At 40.2% G+C, this 25,821-nt stretch overlaps 1 protein-coding gene across 2 annotated transcripts in view; it reads left to right on the top strand.

The window, feature by feature from the left end:
• Positions 1-25,722, top strand: part of LOC311066615 (uncharacterized protein) — a 28,290-nt gene extending 2,568 nt beyond the window's left edge. The window contains exons 2-12 of one of the 2 annotated variants that reach the window (XM_084087894.1): positions 4,047-4,091; positions 4,178-4,222; positions 4,307-4,348; positions 13,791-13,835; positions 13,920-13,964; positions 14,049-14,090; positions 14,205-14,225; positions 16,649-16,702; positions 17,323-17,595; positions 24,566-24,700; positions 25,108-25,722. In XM_084087894.1, the coding sequence (XP_083944020.1) occupies positions 4,047-4,091; positions 4,178-4,222; positions 4,307-4,348; positions 13,791-13,835; positions 13,920-13,964; positions 14,049-14,090; positions 14,205-14,225; positions 16,649-16,702; positions 17,323-17,595; positions 24,566-24,700; positions 25,108-25,151 (791 nt within the window). In that variant the 3' untranslated portion in view covers positions 25,152-25,722. The remainder of the gene's footprint in view (positions 1-4,046; positions 4,092-4,177; positions 4,223-4,306; positions 4,349-13,790; positions 13,836-13,919; positions 13,965-14,048; positions 14,091-14,204; positions 14,226-16,648; positions 16,703-17,322; positions 17,596-24,565; positions 24,701-25,107) is intronic. The other variant, XM_084087895.1, reaches the window with a different exon arrangement.
• The last annotated feature ends 99 nt before the right edge of the window (positions 25,723-25,821 follow it).

Raw genomic sequence — 25,821 nt, 5'->3', positions numbered from 1 at the left:
AAGTCCGCACCAAGGTCCGAACCAGAGTTCATGTTTTGATACATTGTATACATTTGGTTAGTTTTGGTTTGGTTTCACATTGCAATTATGCGAGCGCACTAAAGAACTTTACATGATGTACTTGCGTCCTGTCGTCATCATCTATATGGGCTGCATATTGACATTGATTGGTTTGAAAACGGACGTGCGCCTGACGTCAGCGTGTTGTCAATTCAGCGGGTAACTTTGACAAGAATGAATGAACAGACGCATATCGTTGCCACTATACTGTTATTATTACGGCATTACGACCTGCAGCACCAACTACACTCGAGGCTAGTTCAAATTCGCCAAATGAACGTCCTCGTTGTGCGAACATTTTATCATCGCCGGCAGGACGCAGGACAAGTGCGTGTGTGTGTGTGTGTGCGCGCGCTGTGGGCAGGACTGACAGATCTGCACATAAATATTCTTCTTCAGTTGTTTAGGCTACGCGGGAACCACCGGAACTTCCTGTAAATGGTCCGAAAGTCCGAACCATACAGAAAATGCTTTCACACTAGAAACGAACCAAACCTTTGAACAGTTTGATCCGGACCGAGACTACCTCTTTTCGTCGGACCAAATTTCATCTGTTTGGTCCGGACCGTGGTCCGGGGGAGGTTTCACACCTGTAATTTTGATTCGGACCAAACTGAAAAGTCTGAAAGTCCGGACCAAACAAGGTAGGTGTGAAAGGGCCCTTAGTGGCTGCTGTCACTTTAAGATCTACCGCTGCTGACAGGATCTCACGCATCTCATTTTCTCTTGTTCATTTAAGACTTTATTTAACTAATTTAAGATAGTTTTTTCTGTTATGAGGATATTCCACAAAACTGACATTTTGGCATAAATGTGTGTGTTATTGTTCGTTCAAGCGCGAAAGAGAACTGCCCAGCAAAACTGATTCTGGCGCACTGTCTGTGCGATACTGGCGCAAGTCTTTCTGTGCTTCGTGTGTGTGAGTGTGTGTGCGTCAGGACATTCACAGACAAAGCGATACCTGCTCATAAGAACTTTCAGTGAGGTATTTTTAGTGTGTGCAAGCGGCGTTCTTGGACGCGGCTGCGCGCATTGACACAGGCATTGACACGTGTCCTGCTCCTCCGTGGCGATGACAGCGTGCGGTTAAAAATCATAAACTAATTTGAAAGTGTGGGGGGGGGACACGAACGGGATTTTGAAAAGTAGGGGGGACATGTCCCCCATGTCCCCATAGGAAATTACGACCGTGGATGGCGGTATGTGAATGTGTGTAAATATGAGAGACCGTGGTAAAAGAAAAGAGTAAAAAGACAAGCACACTGCAAGGTTGCAGACCTAAGGGGCGCTGGCCTCGAGTCCACGAGGGCACGGGAGAGTGTATTTTGGGACAGGCTTGATGACATCATGCCACAGAAAGTCAAACAGCCACAAAACTCCTCCCCTCATTTATCTGATTGGGTGTTCGTAATGATACCTGGGTAGGTAACTCGTATGGAGGGTGCGAAAGTGCAGGCTTCGCCGAAGTCCGCATCGAGGGCACAAAGGCGGCGCTCGCGAGCACACTTCTGAGTGCTGAAATGCCGAATGGGACACTCTACAGACTCGTACACTTGGCAAGCACGTGCAATTAAAGGCCAAGAGACCGCGAGTCCACATGAAGTGTGCCATTTGGGATCCAGCCAATCACCTCGTGTTTGTCTCTTTGGCCCTGTCTCAAATGGCACACTTCATATTGTTAGATTTTGGTGTATTTGGCCGAGCAGTGGTTGGGGTGGCTCGCCAATGTATTAGATTTCTCCAATACATAAAATAAGCTTGACCAGAGTTCTTGTGGGGAGAAGAATTTATTGAAGGTTTGTAGTGTAGCAGTCCTTCAGCAGCGATGTTAGCATGTCGCCCTTCAACAATCTTAACCCAAAGTTCTGTTTTTGAGACAGAACTTTATACATGAAGACATAGCCTATGGGCTACAAACAATAGAAACCTGTTAGGACCTCCCACAGGAGATCGATCTAACTTGCTAATCCACTCTGAGCAATGCTGATTCTTTTTATTCATTCACACCGATCAGTTTCTATGGGCCATACATCTGAATGGGCCATTCATCTGTATGGGCCATTTGGCACACACCTTTACAGACACAGACAGAGTGGATTACATCTGATACACAGTCACAATGTAAATGAATCTGATGACTGAAAATACAAAATCTTTCAATATGCACTTTCGGTCTTGTGGACTTACAATGACTGCCGCATGCGTGTGTCTGTTAAGTCCGTGAGACTGTAGTGTGTCCCATTTGTCATTTTAGGTTTCAGAAGGGTGCTCGCGAGCGCCCCCCTTTGTGGTCGATATGCGCCCTCGATGCGCACTTTTGCCGAGCACTGATGCGGGCTCCGCAGCAGACTTCTTCCCAACAGTCAAAGCAGCATTACGTCACGAAAGTGCGGACTCGTAGGAAGACCACGAGTGCTTAGGATGCCATTTGGGACAGGGCCTTTTGTTGGAATCTGCTACAACTGAGCAATGGTTTCTACAAAAATCATCTGAGCTGATCAATAAGGAAAAAGTACTTTGTATCTCTTTTTTTATATTTAGGATCATCTTCAGAGCCCAGCTGGTACAATACACCATGTTATTGGGCCACTAGAAGTAAATGTCCAAATTTGCCGTCTTGTATTAATTATTATTTCAACTAGGGATGTCCTGATCCGATCCACGTCATCGGTATCGTGCCGATACTGGCCCAGAACGCTAGATCAGAGATCGGAGGGGAGAAAAAAATATGATCCGATACCTATTAGGGGTGGAACGGTACATGTATTCGTACTGAACCGAAACGGTACGTGTGTCGCAGTTCGGTGCATGGATTTACACGGGGAATACACGGTATAAAAATAAATAAAACTCGCGTGCACATTAATGTAATGTAATGTTAACAAACGTGCATCCTATTCACCATGTTCAAGCGTCGAACTAGACGCGATAGACGCGAATTTAACGCTCTATTCGCGTTTGGTGTGAACGCAGCATAATGAACAGGCTGCGATGTCAAGATTGCAATGCTGGAATGTGTGTGTTTGGTGTGTGTGTGTCAGAGAGAGAGAGGCATGGGCAGTGGAAACATAAAAACATACTCTCATTTTGTTCATACAGGACATCATTAAAACTGCAAAGTGTTTAGCCTACTTATATTTGTGTAAAACACAACACTGTGCTTTTGTCAAACTGTAAACTCTTGTCAAACTTTAACCTACAACTGTCACCCAACCAAAATCTCTCTCACACACACACACGCTGTTTAAAAGCAAAAATGATCTCATCTTTTGGACATTCATCATATTGCATTGGTTATTTCTTGTCCTAAAACAGAGCACTAATCTGTTTATTTTTAAGTTACACATTCTACATTGATTAAAAAAGAAAATCAAATGTGTTTTTAATGGTAGTATTATTTTAGACAGAAATAAATTATTTATAATTCAGATTAATAAAAACTCAAACTAATAAATAAACTCATATAATGACTTTTAGCTAAATAAAAATCACTACATTTATTCTCGTTTTTTTTTTTTTTGTCTATTTAAATTCTATTTACAAACTCACCACACACGATAATGGTCAATAACTGTAATTTGTTGAAAGCTTATCTTTTTCTGAAAAAGATGACACCTTGCACATGAAGATAGCATATTGTTTTTAGAATTTTACAGTCAAAAATATCAAATTATGTGAAAAACACCTATTTTAGCTTCAGGTTCTATAGGGTTAATATTGACACTATATGAGTCAGCATAGAAGTCAATAAAAGTTTTGCTGCATTTTTGTTTTGTACTCACACAACAGCTCAACATCCATGGACAGGTGCATTATCTAATAACCTTAATCTATTTAATACACACTTTTCTGTCATTATTCTTTATTCAGTTAGTACAATTTTATATAATCTGCATATTTTATATATATTCAGTCAATATATCATTTTTATACATTTTAAAATAATATCTGTCAGTCAATATTTTTTTTTACTGTTTTTTTTTCAGAGGCATCCGATGCATGGCGTATTACAGGTTACCCATCAACACCAGGTGCCTCATATAATGACTTTATTTTCTGATGATAAAATCATTTGAGCTGATCAATAATGTAAAAGTATTTTGTCTCTTTTCTTCAGAGCCCTGCGGGTACTGGTACAATAAACCATGTTATTGGGCCACTAGTAAGTGTGCAGATAATAATATTCATATATTATCATATATTTTACATTCAGCTGTTCAAAACGTTTCTCTTTGTTTCATTGCAGCTCAACCCAGCGACACGAGCACACCGCATTCCCAGACACAGAGTAAGTCCGCAGATTTGCACTCTTGCACTGATGCATAATTTTGGGTATTAAAGTAAGATGACTTTTATTTACTGTATATATTTTTTATTTAAAAATGAATGAACATTACTAAATAAAAGTCATTTTTATTGGGGGGATTGGGATTTGGGGGGATGTGAAAAAAAAAAAAAAGAATTTTATTGTGACAACACGTTTACATGGTACAATGACTGGTATGTAAAGCTGCACGATTAATCGTTATAAGATCGCGATCTCGATTCAACCTCCCACGCGATCTTAATCCTGCATTTCTACGATTCTGCCAATGATATTCAACGAGATCGCGATCTTATAACGATTAATCGTGCAGCTTTACATACCAGTCATTGTACCATGTAAACGTGTTGTCACAATAAAATTCTTTTTTTTTTTTTCACATCCCCCCAAATCCCAATCCCCCCATTTTATGTTACATAACGTTATATTATGTTACATTTTCACTGTTTATAAAGGCAGGGCCTGCCATTTTGTCTTTTTGAAGTTTAAAGTAGTTTAAAGTTTGATTGATAGATTAGTTAGGAAGAAAGAATAGTTGGAAAGAAAGATTAGTTAGTTAGAAAGAAAGATTAGTTAGAAAGAAAGATAAAAGGAAAAAATGATTAGTTAGAAAGAAAGACAGAAAGAAAGAAAAAAAGAGAAAGATTAGTTAGAAAGAAAGATAGATTAGAAAGAAAGAAAAAGAAAGAAAGAAAGAAAAAGATGGATTAGTTAGAAAGAAAGAAAAAGATGGATTAGTTAGAAAGATAGATTAGTTAGAAAGAATGAAAGAAAGAAAGATGGATTAGTTAGAAAGATAAGTTAGAAAGAATGAAAGAAAGATGAATTTATCCATCTTTCTTTCATTCTTTCTAACTAATCCATCTTTTTTTCATTCTTTCTTACCAGTCATCTTTCTTTCTTTCTAATCTTTCTTTCTTTCTTTCTAACTAATCCATCTTTTTCTTTCAAACTAATCCATCTTTCTTTCTTACTAATCTATCTTTCTTTCTTTCATTTTTTCTAACTAATCCATCTTTCTTTCTAACTAATCCATCTTACTTTCTAACTAATACATCTTTTTTTCATTCTTTCTAACCAGTCCATCTTTCTTTCTTTCTAATCTTTCTTTCTTTCTTTCTAACTAATCCATCTTTTTCTTTCAAACTAATCCATCTTTCTTTCTTACTAATCTATCTTTCTTTCTTTCATTTTTTCTAACTAATCCATCTTTCTTTCTAACTAATCCATCTTTCTTTCATTTTTTTCTAACTAATCCATCTTTCTAAGTAATCCATCTTTCTTTCATTCTTTCTAACTAATCCATCTTTCTTTCATTCTTTCTAACTAATCCATCTTTCTTTCTAACTAATCCATCTTTTTCATTTTTTCTAACAAATCCATCTTTCTTTCTAACTAATCTATCTTTCTTTCTTTCTTTCTTTCTTTCTAACTAATCCATCTTTCTTTCTTTCTTTCTAACCATCTTTCTTTCTAACTAATCCATCTTTCTTTCTAACTAATCCATCTTTCTTTCATTCTTTCTAACTAATCCATTTTTCTTTCTTTCTAAATAATCTTTCTTTCTTTCCAACTAATCTTTCTTTCTAACTAATCTTTCTAACTAATCCTTTTTCTTTCTTTCCAACTAATCTTTCTTTCTTTCTTTCTAACTAATCCATCGCTCTTTCATTCTTTCTAACTAATCTATCTTTCTTTCTAACATATCTATCTTTCTTTCTAACTAATCCATCTTTCTGTCTTTCTAACTAATCTTTCTTTCTTTAATTTTTTTCTAACAAATCCATCTTTATTTCTTACTTATCTATCTTTCTTTCTAACTAATCCATCTTTCTGTCTTTCTAACTAATCTTTTTCTTTCTTTCTAACTAATCCATCTTTCATTTCTTTCTAACAAATCCATCTTTCTTTCTTACTTATCTATCTTTCTTTCTAACTAATCTATCTTTCTTTCTTTCTAACTTATCTATCTTTCTTTCTAACTAATCCATCTTTCTTTCATTCTTTCTAACTAATCCATCTTTCTTTCTTTCTAAATCTTTCTTTCTTTCCAACTAATCTTTCTTTCTAATGTCGTGGATTTTTTCCCTAAATGTCGTGGATTTTTTCCCTAAACCTAACTATCTGGGGCGTCTCCAAATCGACACCCAATCGATCTTAATATCTGTGGCGTCTCCAAATCGACACCAATACCTTTATCTGGGGCGTCTACAAATCGACACCCAATTCCTTAAACTGGGGCGTCTACAAATCGACACCCAATACCTTTATACTCTAGCTCTTGCGTCTTCAGTCGACAACTGGCCGAGTTTCTAACTAACTTGCTTCCCTAAACTAGCTTCCTGCGCAGGAATAAATTGACAAACAGACCTGCAAATGTCCTTTAAATGCTTTAATCACGGCCAGGAGATCTTCCCGAGCAGTTCTCAGGGAATCTCTCCCAAGAAGCAAGGCCAGAGGATCTCAGACAAATTCCATTGAGAATCCCACCGAAAAACACATATACCACAGTTTTTATAGTATAGAGGTATGACATAAATGTCAGGCTGCATTACATAACTTCCTCACTATTTGATTGGTTCTTCATATGCAAACCCCTCTGTTACTAGGTAAAGCAAACTTTGATCTTAATGATGACTTCATTGTTAATCACAAGATTCTAACAGACTGTCTAGTTTCATTTCCCCTTTCTGTATTTATACACACAGACACATACACTCACATACACACAAGTCACAAGTTTTCCCCCAAAGAGTTTTGACACATTAAAAGCATATGAATGTTGTTTCTGCAAGAAAAACAAATGTTAGTTGATTAATTATAGTTGATTAATTAAAATGCATTCACACTAACTAATAGAACGTCACACTAACTAATAGAGCGTCATAGAACGTCTCTGAAAAGGTTCACGCCCACTTTTAGGGGAAAACAAACCGGCGAGCGCCATACACAGTATCGGATTGAGGACGTGTACTAACCCTTACAAACATGTAATTTGTATTTAAACATTTTTTTTCACACAGTAGGCTACCCTTATTATGTATTTGTATTTAAATACATTTTTCCACACAGTATTTTTATTTTATTTTAAATACATTTCCATGTATTTATGCCCATCTCTGCCTGCCATCATCATCAATATCTTGCTGTTATGGAAATATCATGAATTAGGGATGATGCTATCGAAAGCTAAATCAGGATAGTTGTATGGCTGGACAGAAAAGTGCACTCAGTAGCTACTCTAAATATAAAGACATAATATATATACATTTAAAGATGTTTACTTCTTAAAGGTCCCGTATTATGCCCCTTTTCACAAGATGTAAAGTCTCTGATGTCCCCAGAGTGTGTATGTGAAGTTTCAACTCAAAATACCCAACAGATAATTTTTTACAGCATGTTTAAATTGTCATTTTTTGGGGCACAGAAAAACGCGCTGTTTTAGTGTGTGCCCTTTAAATGCAAATAAGCTGCTGCTGGACGACACAGGGGGCGGAGCTTCATGAGCTCGCGCTCAGTCTCTCAGGACAATTTCATCTCATGGAATGATGATAATATCAGAAACTCTCAGTAACGGTGTTCATTTCGAGTCGGACAATAATGCCTACAGAGTCAGAGTGCTGTATAGAGATGAAACAGGTATAGTTTAGTAATTTAATTACGGTTATTATAACGTATTTGTCATCTGCTTGTATGTATCCATTATATATTAATAGCCTACAAGTCTGCTGTCTGAATGATGATCAGACATATACTGATGAGTTTAATAAAGTTTATTGTACATCACACAAAAGATGAAGCGTCAGTTTTACTTCAGAAAATCACCGTAAGAGCTGAGTAAACACAGTAAGTTATAAGAAGTGCGCAAGTACATAAACGAATTTCGGTAGAGTTGAGGGAGCATTCCTGTGGGCGGAGGTTAGTCAAAAAACGATTCTAGTGACGTCATTAAAGAAGGAAGTAGAGGGATGTAGTCCAAACAGGCCGTTCGATGTAGGCGACTTCTGTTAAATAAAATATCTCGCTTGGCATTGAACTTTGAGCTTTATAATTTTACAGATATTATTTATGCTCTAACAGCAACATTACACACTAACTAAAGTTTGAAACATGGGATCACGAAGAACGGGACCTTTAAAACCGAAGTAAAATCATTCACTGGCTACCTGGTGACTCGATGAGGTACGAGTAAATGTCCGGGTAAGACACTTCTGGCCACTGGGTGGGGGTTGTTAGACCAATTTGACGCTGGTAGGGACATGTTTTTAAGTTGCTCAAATTAAGTTTATAAATGTATCGTTCACGCTCTATGGAAGGCAGGGTGGACATATAATTACTCGACATATTTCATCTAAGTGATTTCTGTAGTTATACACGTCTGCCGGCTGTGTACGGACGTTGTTTTGTGCCGCTATTTTGTATTTTGTACTTCCTATGGGAAGTCTGGTTTGTTTTCCCCTAAAAAGGGGCGGTTATGAAATTGACAGTTAAGTTCCCGGATGTGCCGGTTGTATGTATCTATCTTTCTTTCTAACTAATCCATCTTTCTTTCTAACTAATCCATTTTTCATTCTTTCTTTCTTTCTAACTAATGCATCTTTCTTTCATTCTTTCTAACTAATCCATCTTTCATTCTAACTAATCCATCTTTCTTTCTTTCTTTCTAACTAATCTTTCTTTTTTTCTTTGTCTTTCTTTCTAACTAATCATTCTTTTTTCCTTTTATCTTTCTTTCTAACTAATCTTTATTTCTTTCTAACTAATCTTTATTTCTGTCTTTCTAACTAATCTTTCTTTCCAACTATTCTTTCTTCCTAACTAATCTATTAATCAAACTTTAAACTACTTTAAACTTCAAACTACATTAAACTTCTAACTTCTTTAAACTTATTCAAACTCTCTGGTCCGGCTTTCTCAAGCCAACTTAAAGTTTGTTGAGACAAACTTTTTTTTCTAGTTTCTGATTACACTTTAACCCCAAGGGGGAAATCCAGACCAAATCCCAGAAGGGAAAATCAAAACAAAATAAAGTTAAAACTTGTTTTGAACAATTTCTTTGTCATCTGCAGATTGATTTAAAGTATGCGATAAGTAAGTAAGTAAATCGATTTAAATCGTAAATAAAAAAAATTGAGAAAAAATCTGGGATTTTTTTTTAGGCCATATCGCCCAGCCCTATGATCTACTGACATTTGTTAAGATATCTGCTTTAAACATTACAATCCTCATGATAACTTTTGTTAACTTTACAATAAGTAAATCCACTTCACCAGCTAATTACTCCTCGACAGCGATGCCATAGACATATACAGAGCAACCGCAAAAACGGAAGTTCAAAGACAATATTCTAACGCGCTTGTTTCTCTGGCGCATAAGGTCTATAGGGCGTCTATGTATTTATTATGTCTATGGGCTTGATGACATCATGCCACCGAAAGTCAAACAGCCACGAAACTCCTCCACGAAACTGTGTAAAAATGAAGAGCTATCCAGATATTGTGTATACATATTTCAATGATAAAATATGATACTGTTTGCTGCCTTAATATATCTTAAAATTAGCCTGATTTTGGAAACTCAGCAGCAATGGAAATGGAAAATTAATATTTGTCTTGAGAAGCACTTCTGCTTTCCCTCATCTACTCTGCCTTTCTCTTGTTAAGACAGAGGAAGTCAGTGTCAGACTCAGTTACTGTCACGCATGTGTCTCAGAAAGCTGTAGATCTCTAATCTATGACAGCATGAACCTGCTTTATAACCTTTTATTGGTCCTTTGGTCTGCTTTCATGATGACATCATGCCACCGAAAGTCAAACAGCCACGAAACTCCTCCCCTCATTTATCTGATTGGGCGTTCGCAATGATTCCTGGGTAGGTAACTTGTATGGAGGATGCGAAATTGCGGGCTTCGCCGAAGTCCGCATCGAGGGCACAAAGGCGGCGCTCGCAAGCACACTTCTGAGTGCTGAAATGCCGAATGGGACACTCTACAGACTCGTACACTTGGCAAGCACGCGCAATTCGCCTTTGGCTAAGCCACACCCTAGAATGTAGATTGACCAATCACAGCGCTGCCAAGAACGAGCTCCCACAGAGGTCCGACACTTTTTCACAGCGCTCCAATAGCCGCTTTCCGACCGGAGGAACCTTTTCACAGTTCCTAGAACTATTGGCTAAAGTACCCGGATGTCGGCGTGTTCGCACCGCAGGAACTAGGAACGATTTTAGTTCTAGGAACTCCATTTGGAGGAATTAATTTAGGTCCTACTTCAGAGTAGGGTCTAAACCAGCACTATAGGAACTACCCGTGACGTTAGTGTACGCTGATTGACCGAATGCACGCGGAACACCAGCACCCGCCATTTTTAAAATGGCTAGAATGTAAACACACAGATTATAGCCTATATTTACTCCATAAACTAACTATACAAACATGGAAAACAGTGATAGATGGGTCTCTAAACCTTTATGCTGAAGAGAAAATCCAACGCAACTTTGAGGGGACCAAGCCAAACATGATTATGTTTATCTGCCCAGCTAGCAACACTGGACATCAACCACACGGCATAGGCTAATAACCCTTTTTTCATATACTGTCTACTTTCTATAACAGTTCTATCTAATAACATGTTAAACAGTACTGTTAGACAGATCGCTAATAAACACAGAGAATGCGAGCATTGTTTGCTCTGGCGTTCTCAGCGCCGCCAAAATAAAGGTCCGTCGCGCCGTCAAGTCAAGTTTATTTATATATCGCTTTTCACAATACAGATTGTATCAAAGTAGCTTCACAGTATTAAATTAAAATAATACATCAATGCTTGTTTCTAGTGGAAAATGTCCACGTTTGGTAATGCTGATCAATAGTATTGTTGATTGATTAATTAAATTAAATATCCCAAATATCCCCAACTGAGCAAGCCAAAGGCAACAGTGGCAAGGAACCGAAAAACTCCATCAGGTGACCTAATGGAGAAAAAAAAAACCTTGGGAGAACCCAGGCTCAGTCGGGGGCCAGTTCTCCTCTGGCGTTTATGAACTAGAGGTTGGATTTAACTGTAAGATTAAAAGTATTATATGAATGCCTGGCTGAAGAGATGCGTCTTTAATCTAGTTTTAAACTGGGAGAGCGAGTCTGAGCAACGAACAGTATCAGGAAGACTATTCCAGAGTTTTGGAGCTAAATGTGAAAATGCTCTCCCTCCTTTGGTGGATCTGGATATCCTAGGTATGACCAAAAGCCTTGAATTTAGTGATCTTAAAGAGCGCGATGGATTATAGGGCGATAGAAGATCCGTTAAATAGACTGGAGCTAAACCGTTTAGGGCTTTATAAGTCAGTAGCAATACCTTGTAATTAATACGGAACTTTATAGGTTACCAATGTAGTGATGATAAAATTGGTGTTATATGATCATATTTCTTGATCTAGTAAGAACTTTAGCGGCGGCTTTTTGGACTAACTGTAGCTTGTTTATTGAGGATGCAGGACAACCGGCCAACAAAGCATTACAGTAATCTAGTCTCGAGGACATGAATGCATGAACTAATTTTTCTGCATCAGAAACTGATAGCATGTTACGTAGCTTAGCAATGTTTCTAAGGTGGAAAAAGGCTGTTCTTGTAACATATGAAATATGATTTTCAAAAGACAGGTTGCAGTCTAGTATAACACCTAGGTCTTTTACTGTAGAGGATAAAGTAACAGGACATCCTATGTTAAAGTTGTAGTGTGAGAGGTTTTGTGGGCGGTTTTTTAAACCGATGATTAGTACCTCTGTCTTGTCTGGATTTGTCAAAATAAAAGTCACCGTGCTTGCGTCACTCCCTTACCCCTCCTACCAGTTCCTATGGCCACTTGGCCAGTGCGAATGCAAACAGCAAAACCGAGTTTGGGGGAGAGTAGTTCTTAGAACTGTTTAGAAGTGGACAGTTCCTAGAACTAAGTTCCTGTAACTACTTGGTCGGAAAGCGGCTATTGACTTTAACGCAGGCGTCTCATATTTTTGGTCTCGGCAGGCTATTACCGCCGTAGTTTTATAAAAAATATGGTTAAACGTTGTGCCTGGGGCATTTGTAACACAGATACGCGTTTCCCAGAGAGGTTGGAGGGGGATGTCCGTTTTTTTCCCTTCCCAAAACCGAAGTCAAATCCTGACAAGTGTCGTCTTTGGATTAAACTGTGGACGTCCTCACAGTCAGCTAAACCCCTCAAGGATCAACAAGCACACTTTTGTGTGCTCTAAGGTAAATTTTGCTTTTAACCTTACTGTGAAGTTATACTAGTTAGTTTTATGCTGTTTTAGGTTATGATTTCAGTTCTCTACCCTAATTAATGAAGAATCAAGGTGCTAGCAAGCAAGCTTAGCGATAGTTTAGTTATCACGTAAGTCAGGATTGTATGTTTTGACTAGCGGCTGGATGTTAGCTAACTTTGTTATTCAAGATACAAACACCTAACGTTAACGTTAGGTGTTTGTATCTTGAATAACAAAGTATCTTGAATAACAAAGTTAGCTAAAACAAGTAGTATAACTTCACAGTAAGGTTAAAAGCAAAATTTACCTTAGAGCACACAAAAGTGTGCTTGTTGATATTTGAGGGGTTTAGCTGACTGTGAGGACGTCCACACAGTTTAATCCAAAGACGACACTTGTCAGGATTTGACTTCGGTTTTGGGAAGGAAAAAAAAAAAGGACATCCCCCTCCAACCTCTCTGGGAAACACGTATCCGGTTTCAGAAGGGTGCTCGCGAGCGCCCCCCTTTGTGGTCGATATGCGCCCTCGATGCGCACTTTTGCCGAGCACTGATGCGGGCTCCGCAGCAGACTTCTTCCCAACAGTCAAAGCAGCATTACGTCACGAAAGTGCGGACTCGTAGGAAGACCACGAGTGCTTAGGATGCCATTTGGGACAGGGCCTTTTGTTGGAATCTGCTACAACTGAGCAAAGGTTTCTACAAAAATCATCTGAGCTGATCAATAAGGAAAAAGTACTTCATGTCTCTTTTTTATATTTAGGATCATCTTCCGAACCCAGCTGGTACAATACACCATGTTATTGGGCCACTAGTAGTAAATGTGCAAATTTGCCATCTTGTATTAATTATTATTTCAACTTTAATATTGACACTATATGAGTCAGCATAGAAGTCAATTTAATTTTTGCTGTGTTTTTGTTTTGTACTCACACAACAGCTCAAAATCCATGGACAGGTGCATTATCTAATAACCTTAATCTATTTAATACACACATTATCGTCATTACGTCATTATTCTTTATTCTGTATTCAGTTAGTACAATTTTATATAATCTGCATATTTTACATATTCAGTCAATATATAACTTTTATACATTTTAAAATAATATCTGTCAGTCAATATTTTTTTTTACTGTTTTTTTTTCAGAGACATCCGATGCATGGCGTATTACAGGTTACCCATCAACACCAGGTGCCTCATATAATGACTATTTTCTGATGATAAAATCATTTGAGCTGATCAATAATGTAAAAGTATTTTGTCTCTTTTCTTCAGAGCCCTGCGGGTACTGGTACAATAAACCATGTTATTGGGCCACTAGTAAGTGTGCAGATAATAATATTCATATATTATCATATATTTTACATTCAGCTGTTCAAAACGTTTCTCTTTGTTTCATTGCAGCTCAACCCAGCGACACGAGCACACCGCATTCCCAGACACAGAGTAAGTCCGCAGATTTGCACTCTTGCACTGATGCATAATTTTGGGTATTAAAGTAAGATGACTTTTATTTACTGTATATATTTTTTATTTAAAAATGAATGAACATTACTAAAGCACCATATTGGTACATCACAGGTATGTCTCATTTCCTTCTTATTAGTTATATTTAGTTTCTAAATTTTCCTAATGGTTTAAATGGTCATAAATTCAGCTCTTCAAACTGTAAAAATAATCACATGCATGCCGAACCGAATCTAGTGCGATCCGTTCCCCCCCTAGCGCGTTCTCGTTGAATATCATTGGCAGAATCGTAGAAATGCAGGATTAAGATCGCGTGGGGGGTTGAATCGAGATCGCGATCTTATAACGATTAAATGTGCAGCTCTACATACCAGTCATTGTACCATGTAAACATTGTGTTGTCACTACACTTAATAAAATTCTGTTTAGTTACCAATTGTTTTGACAATCACAATACACTTATTATCATGCTTTTTTTTTTTTAAAAATCCCAAATCCCCCAAATCCCAGTCCCCCCATTTTATGTTACATAACGTTATGTTATGTAACATTTTCACTGTTTACAAAGGCAGGGCCTGCCATCTTGTCTTTTTGGCTTGTTGTTTCTGATTGCACTTTAACCCCAAGGGGGTAATCCAGATCAAATCCCAGAAGGGAAAATCAAAACAAAATAAAGTTAAAACTTGTTTTGAACAATTTCTTTGTCATCTGCAGATTGATTTTAAAGGGATACTTCACCTCTGGAAAAATGAATGTGTATTTAAATTGGGTCATTTATGTAGTAGAAATGTGAAATTATTTTTGAATTTGGAGCCTTCTAGAATGAGAAAAGCCAGAAAATGTATTTTTGACTCATGTGGATGAAAGACAACAACTCCCAGAATGCACTTGCTTTGCTGCCCTAGGAGGCCACTCCCAAGCCACGCCTACCGGTTAGAGAGCAGTTAAACAACAAAGCTAAGCTACTAGTGAGTCTCTGTGACAACTAAAGCCCTATTCGCACGGGATTAGTATTACCCCTGGACCTCTGTAATTAAGAAATTACCCCCTGACGTCTGTGTTTTTGGTGGCTCATTCACACGGGCAAATAAATGTTCGTAATTCCCTCGAGTTTACGGACTTTACAGCGTGCACCCACCCATTCACACTTCACTAGCTGAACGTGCTGAAACGAAGATCGCGCTGCAGTATTGCAATAAAAAAAAAGTTTTATTATTTACTAATTTATTAAATAAATATATTATATATATTATAGAATATCATATTATTGTATAAATATATATCTTCTTTTTCTTTTATTCTTTGTCCATATTTACAACAAGCCTGCCTGAAGAAGGTATTAAAAAATACCGAAACGTCGCGATAGGCTTGTTCTTCTATTCATTTTATTTGGTTTATTTCATTTTATATCATTTTTACTCTTTCACACTTTGATTTCTTGAGATACTTACAGAATTGACGTCTTTAGAGGCCGTGTGAGACAAAGAAATGCTCCACGATACAGACTACTAAGTTACACTACCACAAAAAGCGTCCAAACTTTCCAAAAGAGCTTCCATGTTGCGCCAAAATGATTAATTTGACATTTCCATGACAACGGTCCGAGTTGAGCTTCCGGATCACGTCTTTACTGTAGTTTGTTTTCTCTTTTGCAGCACTTAGTTTTTATTGGAGAAAAACTATAATCGGATTGGAGTAGGGCATATCGAGAGATTTTATTGTTAATATAGTTTTAATACAGACGTAAAATGGACTGTTAAACGGCCCATAATGGTTATTACGTTCTTTAGGAAACGATAGGCTCACAGAAAAACAGCCCAAATCACAGACATGGGGATTCGCACGGGACTGGTATTATCAGACCCCTGTGTTGGCCGAAATACGGTAGGTAATTTTCGGGGGAATTTTTACAGACATTTTTACAGACATGGCAGATTCGCACGGGATAAAAATCACAGACGACCTCTGCGATTATTACAAATTACCGGAGGTCCCTAGGTAATACTAATCCCGTGCGAATAGGGCTTAAGTCTGCTCTGGTTTTTGAGATCACACAAAATGTCCGGGATTCGGCTTTTGCGTTCTACAGTCGACATTCATTATGGACGAGCAGGACGAGGCGTGATTACTGATGAGCTGTGAGATGCACCGGTCTCATATCTCTCACGGAGGAGCGGGTATTTTCTTAGCAATGGTAAAATGCACATCAACCGATCACTTGTTTAGTGTTCATGTAAACACTACATTCAGATTCACCAATCGGAATAAATTCAGTTAGACTGAAACAAAAGGTGTGCAATGAATTATCGATTTAAATCGTAAATAAAACAAATTTGAGAAAAAATCTGGGTTTTTTTTTAGGCCATATCGCCCAGCCCTACGATCTACTTACATTTGTTAAGATATCTGCTTTAAACATTACAATCCTCATGATAACTTTTGTTAACTTTACAATAAGTAAATCCACTTCACCAGCTAGGCTAATTACTAAAAATAAAAATAAATAAAACCGTGTATCTCTCTTTATCTTAATGAAGCTCAAAACCCCTACAAGAGGAGACTGTATTACCAGACGCCAAGTAACTCAGCAGGTGATGTATTGATGCATAATTTTGGCTATTAAAAAAAGAACTGTATTTTTTATTGTTCTAGAAAAAACTACAAGCATTATAAGAATACATTTTACAATAACTCCACAAATGCAGCTGGTCTGGTTAATGTTCTGTTAACTTGAAGAATTAATCAATGCAAGTTTTTAGTCTTTTGTTTATATTAAAGATATTTGCTATATCTTTTTATATATAATTTCTGATAATAATCAGAAATGTTTGGTGTGCATCAAATCAACATATTAGAATGATTTCTGAAGGATCATGTGACACTGAAGACTGGAGTAATGATGCTGAAAATTCAGCTTTGATCACTGGAATAAATTAAACATTACTGTATATTACATAGAAAATAACTGTTTTAAATTGTAATAATATTTCACTATATTATTATTATTTTTTGTATTTTTAATCAAATAAATGCAGCCTTGATGAGCAGAAGAGACTTTTAAAAAAACATTAAAAATCTTACCGATCTAAAACTTTTGACCGGTAGTGTATATATCCGGTATAATTTTTTTAATCATTATTTTAAACCGTTCATCTTGACTGTCAGTTAAGAACACAGTTTTGAATTAATAAGCATGTCAATGTTATTTCAGATGCCCCAGTGCCCAACATCACAGTGTATGGGCAGATGCAGGACAGAGAGCACGTGATAGTGATGTGTTCATTTGGCAGGAGGTTCATTGAGAGCTCTTTCCAGCTGTCAGTGGCGGGTGAACACAACTACACACTGAAAAACCCACTGTTTTATTCAAATGAAAAGTGTGTGTTTGAAGTGAAAGTGAGTCCACCTGTTTCCTTCACCTGTGTGCATGAGATTAATTCTGCGGTGGACATTCACAGTGAGACGTACACCTACAGCCCATCTGGTAAAACATACTGTGAATACACTACAAATTACATTTTCAAAAGTACTGTAATCTTAATGCTGTTATGATGGCATGTTAGATTTTGACACCTCAACATATGTCAATGTACCTAAACACTTTAAAATTATAGATTTTTCCTGTGTTTAATGAGGTTTCCAATGGATTAATGGCAGTAAAACAGTGGCATATTAATACTGTTGCATTATGTCATGTTCAGTAATTGTAATAAGTAAATTTAAGCTCAGCCCAGTGACACGAGCACAACGCATTACCAGACGCAGATCAAGTCAGCATTATTGATTTTTAATTTTTGATTTTTTAAATTTCTATTTAAAATTAATAAACTTTACTAGCCATATGGTCGCATCGAAGGTATGTATAATTTAATTTAAATGGCATTATTTAACCCTAAAGAAAAATAAATATGCTAAAATGTATTAAAAACTTTATACTAAGTATACTACAAATACATTTATATTTATGTACTTAATATCCTGTAATTGCACTTTTAGTATACTTAATTGATATGCTAAAAGTCTGCTTAATTGGAACAACTAATTTTGTACTAATGCACTTTTTAGTTGTCCGGAAATAGTGCTGAGGTCCAACTAAAGCTATACTTAAGTTTATTTGATTTTGCTAAAGTGGAACTATTGCAAGAACACTTTAGGTACACTTTAAATATCTTGCATTTAAAGAATTATATTATACAGTGATCATCCATCCATCCATCCATCTTCTACCGCTTATCCGGGGCCGGGTCGCGGGGGCAGCAGTCTAAGCAGGGATGCCCAGACGTCCCTCTCCCTAGACACTTCCTCCAGCTCTTCCGGGGGGACACCGAGGCGTTCCCAGGCCAGCCGGGAGACATAGTCTCTCCAGCGTGTCCTAGGTCTTCCCCGGGGTCTCCTCCCGGTGGGACATGCCCGGAACACCTTCCCGGGAAGGCGTCCAGGAGGCATCCGGAAAAGATGCCCGAGCCACCTCAACTGACCCCTCTCGATGTGGAGGAGCAGCGGCTCTACTCTGAGCTCCTCCCGAGTGACCGAGCTTCTCACCCTATCTCTAAGGGATCGCCCAGCCACCCTGCGGAGAAAGCTCATTTCGGCCGCTTGTATCCGGGATCTTGTCCTTTCGGTCATGACCCACAGCTCATGACCATAGGTGAGAGTAGGAACGTAGATTGACTGGTAAATCGAGAGCTTCGCCTTGCGGCTCAGCTCCTTCTTCACCACGACAGACCGGTACAGGGACCGCATTACTGCAGAAGCTGCACCGATCCGCCTGTCAATCTCCCGTTCCATCCTTCCCTCACTCGTGAACAAGACCCCAAGATACTTGAACTCCTCCACTTGAGGCAGGAGCTCTCCACCAACCTGAAGCGGGCAAACCACCCTTTTCCGACTGAGAACCATGGCCTCGGACTTGGAGGTGCTGATTTTCATCCCAGCCGCTTCACACTCGGCTGCAAACCGGCCCAGTGCATGCTGGAGGTCCTGGTCTGATGAGGCCAACACGACAACATCATCCGCAAAGAGCAGGGATGAAATCGTGTGGTCCCCAAACCCGACCCCTTCCGGCCCCTGGCTGCGCCTAGAAATTCTGTCCATAAAAATTATGAACAGAACCGGCGACAAAGGGCAGCCCTGCCGGAGTCCAACACGCACCGGGAACAAGTCTGACTTACTGCTGGCAATACGAACCAAGCTCCTGCTCCGGTCGTACAGGGACCGGATAGCCCTTAGCAAAGGGCCCCGGACCCCATACTCCCGGAGCACCCTCCACAGGCCGCCGCGAGGGACACAGTCGAATGCCTTCTCCAAATCCACAAAGCACATGTAGATTGGTTGGGCAAACTCCCATGAGCCCTCCAGCACCCTGTAGAGGGTATAGAGCTGGTCCAGTGTTCCACGACCGGGACGAAAACCACACTGTTCCTCCTGAATCCGAGGTTCTACTATCGGCCGGATTCTCCTCTCCAGTACCCTGGCATAGACTTTCCCAGGGAGGCTGAGAAGTGTGATCCCCCTATAGTTGGAGCACACCCTCCGATCCCCCTTCTTGAAAAGAGGGACCACCACCCCGGTCTGCCAGTCCAAAGGTACTGTCCCCAACCGCCACGCGATGTTGCAGAGGCGTGTCAGCCAAGACAGCCCCACAACATCCAGAGACTTGAGGTACTCAGGGCGGATCTCATCCACCCCCGGTGCCTTGCCACCGAGGAGTTTCTTGACTACCTCGGTGACTTCAGCTTGGGTGATGGACGAGTCCGCCTCCGAGCCCTCAGCCTCTGCTTCCTCAATGGAAGACGTGACGGCGGGATTGAGGAGATCCTCGAAGTATTCCTTCCACCGTCCGGTGATATCCCCAGTCGAGGTCAACAGCTGCCCACCTCCACTGTAAACAGCGTTGGTAGGGCACTGCTTCCCCCTCCTGAGGCGCCGGACGGTTTGCCAGAATCTCTTCGAGGCCGACCGATAGTCCTTCTCCATGGCCTCACCGAACTCCTCCCAGGCCCGAGTTTTTGCCTCCACAACCACCCGGGCTGCAGTCCGCTTGGCCCGTCGGTACCCATCAGCTGCCTCAGGAGTCCCACAAGCCAGCCAGGCCCGATAGGACTCCTTCTTCAGCTTGACGGCATCCCTTACTTCCGGTGTCCACCACCGGGTTCGGGGATTGCCGCCTCGACAGGCACCGGAGACCTTACGGCCACAGCTCCGAGTGGCCGCGTTGACAATGGAGGTGGAGAACATGGTCCACTCGGACTCAATATCTCCAGACTCCCTCGGGATCTGGTCGAAGCTCTGCCGGAGGTGGGAGTTGAAGATCTCTCTGACAGGAGATTCGGCCAAACGTTCCCAACAGACCCTCACAGTACGTTTGGGTCTGCCGAGTCTGTCCAGCTTCCTCCCCCGCCATCGGATCCAACTCACCACCAGGTGGTGATCAGTTGACAGCTCCGCCCCTCTCTTCGCCCGAGTGTCCAAGACATACGGCCGGAGGTCGGATGAAACGACCACAAAGTCGATCATCGACCTCCGGCCTAGGGTGTCCTGGTGCCATGTGCACTGATGGACACCCTTATGCTTGAACATGGTGTTCGTTATGGACAAGCTGTAACTAGCACAGAAGTCCAATAACAGAACACCACTCGGGTTCAGATCAGGGGGGCCGTTCCTCCCAATCACGCCCCTCCAGGTGTCACTGTCGCTGCCCACGTGGGCGTTGAAGTCCCCCAGTAAAACGATGGAGTCCCCAGTCGGAGCACTTTCCAGCACCCCTCCCAGAGACTCCAAGAAGGCCGGGTACTCTGCACTGCCGTTCGGCCCGTAAGCACAAACGACAGTGAGAGACCTATCCCCGACCCGAAGGCGTAGGGAAGCGACCCTCTCGTTCACCGGGGTGAACTCCAACACATGGCGGCTGAGCTGGGGGGCTATAAGCAAACCCACACCAGCCCGCCGCCTCTCACCATGGGCAACTCCAGAGTGGTGAAGAGTCCATCCTCTCTCGAGGAGTGTGGTTCCAGAGCCCAAGCCGTGCGTAGAGGTGATCCCAACTATCTCTAGTCGGAATCTCTGAACCTCACGCACAACCTCAGGCTCCTTCCCCGCCAGAGAGGTGACATTCCATGTCCCTAGAGCTAGATTCCGCGTCCAGGGATCGGGTCGTCTAGGCCCCCGCCTTCGACTGCCGCCCGATCCACTTAGCACCGGCCCCTTACGGTCCCTCCTGCAGGTGGTGGGTCCACGGGAGGGTGGCCCCACGTCACTCCTTCGGGCTGAGCCCGGCCGGACCCCATGGGGGGAGGCCCGACCACCAGGCGCTCGCATACGAGCCCCAACCCCGGGCCTGGCTCCAGGGTGGGGCCCCGGCTGCGCCATACCGGGCGACGTCACGGTCCTCCTTTTTTTGGGCATCATAAGGGGTTTTGAACCTGTACAGTGATCATACTATCATTAATAACGATATTAAAACACATTTTAGGCTTATTAAGAAATGTGCATTGTGCAATAAAGAAGTACTCCAAATAAAGTTTAATTATATTTATATCAGTAAGTGTCAAGCAAATTAAGTGATTATGTCAGTAAATATGTTAATGGATTTGTAGTATACTTAGTATGAAATAAATTTATTTTAAATAAATTTTCGTATAGGTTTTTTTCAGTAGAGAGGTCACTTAAATTTTTCTTGTAACAGTTTAATGGCTATAAATAAAGCTTTCAAAATTGTACAAAGTAAAATATATTTAAAAAAAAACTTTAAGCTCAAAACACCCCCATCATGAGCATGTTGTATTACAACACGCAGAGCAAGTCAGCAGATTTGCTGTTGTAGTAATGCATAATTTTTGGTTATTAAAAGTAAGAACTGATAGTATTTATTTATTTATTTCTAAATGAAATTAATCAACATTACTAATCACCATATATGGCCACATCAATTACAGCGAGATCTATACAGTCTATCTGGTAAAACATAAATACACTCACCTAAAGGATTATTAGGAACATCTGTTCAATTTCTCATTAATGCAATTATCTAATCAACCAATCACATGGCAGTTGCTTCAATGCATTTAGGGATGTGGTCCTGGTCAAGACAATCTCCTGAACTCCAAACTGAATGTCAGAATGGGAAAGAAAGGTGATTTAAGCAATTTTGAGCGTGGCATGGTTGTTGGTGCCAGACGGGCCGGTCTGAGTATTTCACAATCTGCTCAGTTACTGGGATTTTCACGCACAACCATTTCTAGAGTTTACAAAGAATGGTGTGAAAAGGGAAAAACATCCAATATGCGGCATAGGGTTGTGCCGATGGACGATATCATCGTCCATCGTGATGGCTGACCGACATCACGATGGTGAGCCACCATCGTGATGCCACACCCCCACCCTGTGATAGACCAGCCCAGTCTCACGGCAGTTCGTGTTCATGTGTACACCAGTGGTTGGGAACCTGGCTCGCGAGCCACACCTGGCTCTTAGGCAAAAATCATGTGGCTCGCAAGGTCTCTCACCCTTTACCAACGAACGATAAAAAAATTAAGACGTGCGTGTTCAGTGCTGTTCGCGAGTGTCACGAGTCACCACAGCAATCAACTAACCGCTTACGTTTCTGTGGTAACCTAACAGTTACAGCTCCTGCACTGAGATTCAAGCAGCTGCTGCTTGTTTAAGGTGATGGCGAAAATCATTTTAGAACAGCAGCGAAAATGTAAAAGTAGGCTATATAAACTTTAATATATCCTTTTATTGAAACGGGTACTTTACTGTTCAAAGAGACATTTCGAAACATTTTACCCGCTGGCCGCTGGTACTTTCACTTTTGCCGCAGTCCGCAGAGACCCTTTATGTCCTATAAATGTGTCGTAGCCTATTGTTGATAATCCGCGCAGATTTCAGTTGACGATTCTGTTTAAAGTTATTAATAATAAAACATGAATGAATGAGAAAGAAAAGAGCAGGATGTGCTTTATATTGAAAAGAAATATTAAAAGCGCGATAAGTCGCGAAAGAGACCTGAATTGTACTGACAGGATGCTGTGCGCGTATATAGTCATATAGTCTTTGTCTTCGGTTGCGAGCCTAAACGGCCAAATAAACATATAAATATTTCAAAATGCCAAGCCGAGTATTCCAGTGGCGTAAACACAGTAGAAGTAGCTACTCTCTCTCTCTCTTCGTGATGGTCAGCGCGATTCCGTAGCACCCCCCCACACCCCCCCCCCCCCGCCCCCGCCCGATATCATCGTCCATCGCGATGTTTTACTGTAAACATCGTCAACTGCCAATTTAGGGGACATCGCCCAACCCTAATGCGGCAGTCCTGTGGGCGAAAATGCCTTGTTGATGCTAGAGGTCAGAGGAGAATGGGCCGACTGATTCAAGCTGATAGAAGAGCAATAACCACTGAAATAACCACTCGTTACAACCGAGGTATGCAGCAAAGCATTTGTGAAGCCACAACACGCACAACCTTGAGGCGGATGGGCTACAACAGCAGAAGACCCCACCGGGTACCACTCATCTCCACTACAAATAGGAAAAAGAGGCTACAATTTGCATGAGCTCACCAAAATTGGACAGTTGAAGACTGGAAAAATGTTGCCTGGTCTGATGAGTCTCGATTTCTGTTGAGACATTCAGATGGTAGAGTCAGAATTTGGCGTAAACAGAATGAGAACATGGATCTATCATGCCTTGTTACCACTGTGCAGGCTGGTGGTGGTGGTGTAATGGTGTGGGGGATGTTTTCTTGGCACACTTTAGGCCCCTTAGTGCCAATTGGGCATCGTTTAAATGCCACGGCCTACCTGAGCATTGTTTCTGACCATGTCCATCCCTTTATGACCACCATGTACCCATCCTCTGATGACTACTTCCAGCAGGATAATGCACCATGTCACAAAGCTCGAATCATTTCAAATTGGTTTCTTGAACATGACAATGAGTTCACTGTACTAAAATGGCCCCCACAGTCACCAGATCTCAACCCAATAGAGCATCTTTGGGATGTGGTGGAACGGGAGCTTCGTGCCCTGGATGTGCATCCCACAAATCTCCATCAACTGCAAGATGCTATCCTATCAATATGGGCCAACATTTCTAAAGAATGCTTTCAGCACCTTGTTGAATCAATGCCACGTAGAATTAAGGCAGTTCTGAAGGCGAAAGGGGGTCAAACACAGTATTAGTATGGTGTTCCTAATAATCCTTTGAGTGTATGCTACAAATGGCACTTTCATTAAAGATAAAAGAAGTATTGTAATCCTAATGCCTAATACTTGCATGTTGGATCCAGGCTCTTTGAAATAAATCTCATACTGTATGTGCCCTGTGTGTCTCAAAAAAATCATATGAATTTCACATGTTTCCCATATGCAAAGTATGTGTTTCACATGTGACCACATATGTTTTTGCACATGTGAAATTCATGTGGTTTTGCTGGTCCATGTATTTGCTTTCAGATTTTCCTGCAGTCTTGGATCATCATGAGGAAGGAGTATCTTCATTCTATATTGGCTTTTTCTCCTTCATTGTTGTTGGTCTTGTCATCATGACTGCAGCCGTGATCATGGCCACCTTTAAGAGCAATGCTAAAGGTGTGCATTTCACCCAAACAACTCATATTTCTGATATTCATTTGCACATATAAAACTACTGTATACATAATTTATGTAGTAGCGTTTGGTTTTAGAAAAGCTCAAAAGAACAAGAAAACATCTCAAACAAGGTCTTTTTGTCACAAGAAAAAGTTATTAAACCTGTTATAGTACGACAAATTATTTTTTTTTGCAACTTATTTCAATATCGTGATAATACTGTATACCGTGATTATCGCAGCATGAAAATTTGATAGTCACATGCCTACCCTGGAGTTGGTTCTCCCTCCACACACGTTTATTTAGCTGTGTGTTTTGCCACATTTATGCTGCTGTACACAACACAATCTTAAACTGTTGCATCAAATCAGAAACAAAATCAGCAGAATACATTTGTTTTTCAACAGGTTCAAAGATTACTGGGGCAGCTAACAACTATACGGATGTATAAGAAGGCATCAGAGTTTCTGAAGAGGAAAGAATGGACAACTAATTAATGAATCAATCAATTCAGATTAATCAAATAATTTTCTGCATGCTGAACTGTAATACTCAAACTCAATACTCTTTACTTTCAACATTCAAGTAAAATCCTTATTTCATATACACACTGTAATCCCAATGTTCAAAAAATGACAGAAGGCACCTCTTCTGCGAGCAATTCATAACAATGAATCAGATCTCTATTCTCTGCTGTTCCGCAATTACACCTTTTCACTGGATTTTTATGCTGGTTTACTCCTGAAATTCAGCATTGCAAATATTTTTGTATTTTGCTTTTTCCCTCATTTGCTTGCAATTTAGATAGAAGTGTGTGAAAAATGAATATATACATTTTATGGATCCTATGCGTTTGACATAAATTCATATTTTATGTTCTTAAGTGTGAAGTGTACTTACATTTGTATTGTTTTTACTAGATTTGTTTATTACTATTATTTTTCCTACTAAAGTCTTATAAATGTCTTGCATTTTTTTTATTGCACAATAAATAAATAAAAAGTAATATATTGCCAAATACCAATATTGTGAATTATTATTATTTTATACAGCCAGGCATTAGTTACCCATTTACATACATGTTCATTACTAAACTCAGTACTGCAGTAGAAATCTTTCAC

Source organism: Abramis brama (assembly GCF_963993115.1).
Source record: "Abramis brama genome assembly, chromosome: 16".
In the NCBI taxonomy this organism is placed as follows: domain Eukaryota; kingdom Metazoa; phylum Chordata; class Actinopteri; order Cypriniformes; family Leuciscidae; genus Abramis; species Abramis brama.
This window is presented reverse-complemented; position numbering and strand designations above follow the sequence as displayed.